The sequence below is a fragment of the Cynara cardunculus genome (assembly GCF_001531365.2).
Source record: "Cynara cardunculus var. scolymus isolate 2C chromosome LG 8, CcrdV1, whole genome shotgun sequence".
Taxonomy (NCBI): Eukaryota; Viridiplantae; Streptophyta; class Magnoliopsida; order Asterales; family Asteraceae; genus Cynara; species Cynara cardunculus.
Genome location: NC_037535.1, coordinates 14,466,867 through 14,467,619, shown reverse-complemented (window position 1 = coordinate 14,467,619; position 753 = coordinate 14,466,867). Strand labels below are relative to the sequence as shown.

The following is a 753-nucleotide window of genomic DNA, read 5'->3' as shown; positions in this document are numbered from 1 at the left end:
ATGGCCGAAGTGGCCCCCACAAGCATGGGAGTGACAAAACTGTAAAACAGACTGAAACTCCCCTTGGGGCACACATCGCCGGATAACTTGGTCCGGACAATGTTTCYAAAGGTACGGCTCGTCCCACATGTAGAAACGAGCCTCTCTCCTAATCTTTTCCCTATCGGGTCTAGATAACTCACCTGGGAAGCTCTTTGAAACCAAATAATTAACAATATCTGCATACCAGGGGGTTTCGCCTGAAACGGAGAAAATGTGCTCATCTGGAAACTCATCAATGAGTGGGCTTGGCTCTCCATCCAACACTAGCCGGCTAAGGTGGTCGGCAACAAAATTTTCAGCTCCGCTCTTATYTCTAATCTCCAAATCAAACTCTTGGAGTAAGAGGATCCACCTTATCAACCTCGGCTTTGCGTCTTTCTTCTTGAGAAGGTACTTCAATGCGGCATGGTCTGAAAAGACGATCACTTTAGTGCCAAGCAGATAAGATCTAAACTTTTCTAAAGCAAAAACAAYTRYTAGCAACTCTTTMTCGGTGGTCGAGTAGTTGCATTGTGCACTATCAAGTGATCGTGATGCATAGTARATGACATAAGAGCTCTTACCGTCTTTCTGTCCCAATACCGCTCCGATTGCATGATTGCTAGCATCACACATAATCTCAAATGGCAATTGCCAATTTGGAGGTCGGATGATAGGGGCAGAAGTAAGCATATCTTTCAATAAATCAAATGAACTCTTACATACCTCATT

General features: G+C 44.2%; 1 protein-coding gene across 1 annotated transcript in view; it reads right to left on the bottom strand.

The window, feature by feature from the left end:
* Positions 1 to 714, bottom strand: part of LOC112516210 — a 4,133-nt gene extending 3,419 nt beyond the window's left edge. Inside the window, exons 1-2 of the mRNA XM_025123232.1 lie at positions 606 to 714; positions 6 to 452 (exon numbers count right to left, since the gene is read on the bottom strand). Coding sequence (XP_024979000.1) covers positions 6 to 452; positions 606 to 714 — 556 coding nt within the window. The remainder of the gene's footprint in view (positions 1 to 5; positions 453 to 605) is intronic.
* Positions 715 to 753: the final 39 nt, after the last annotated feature.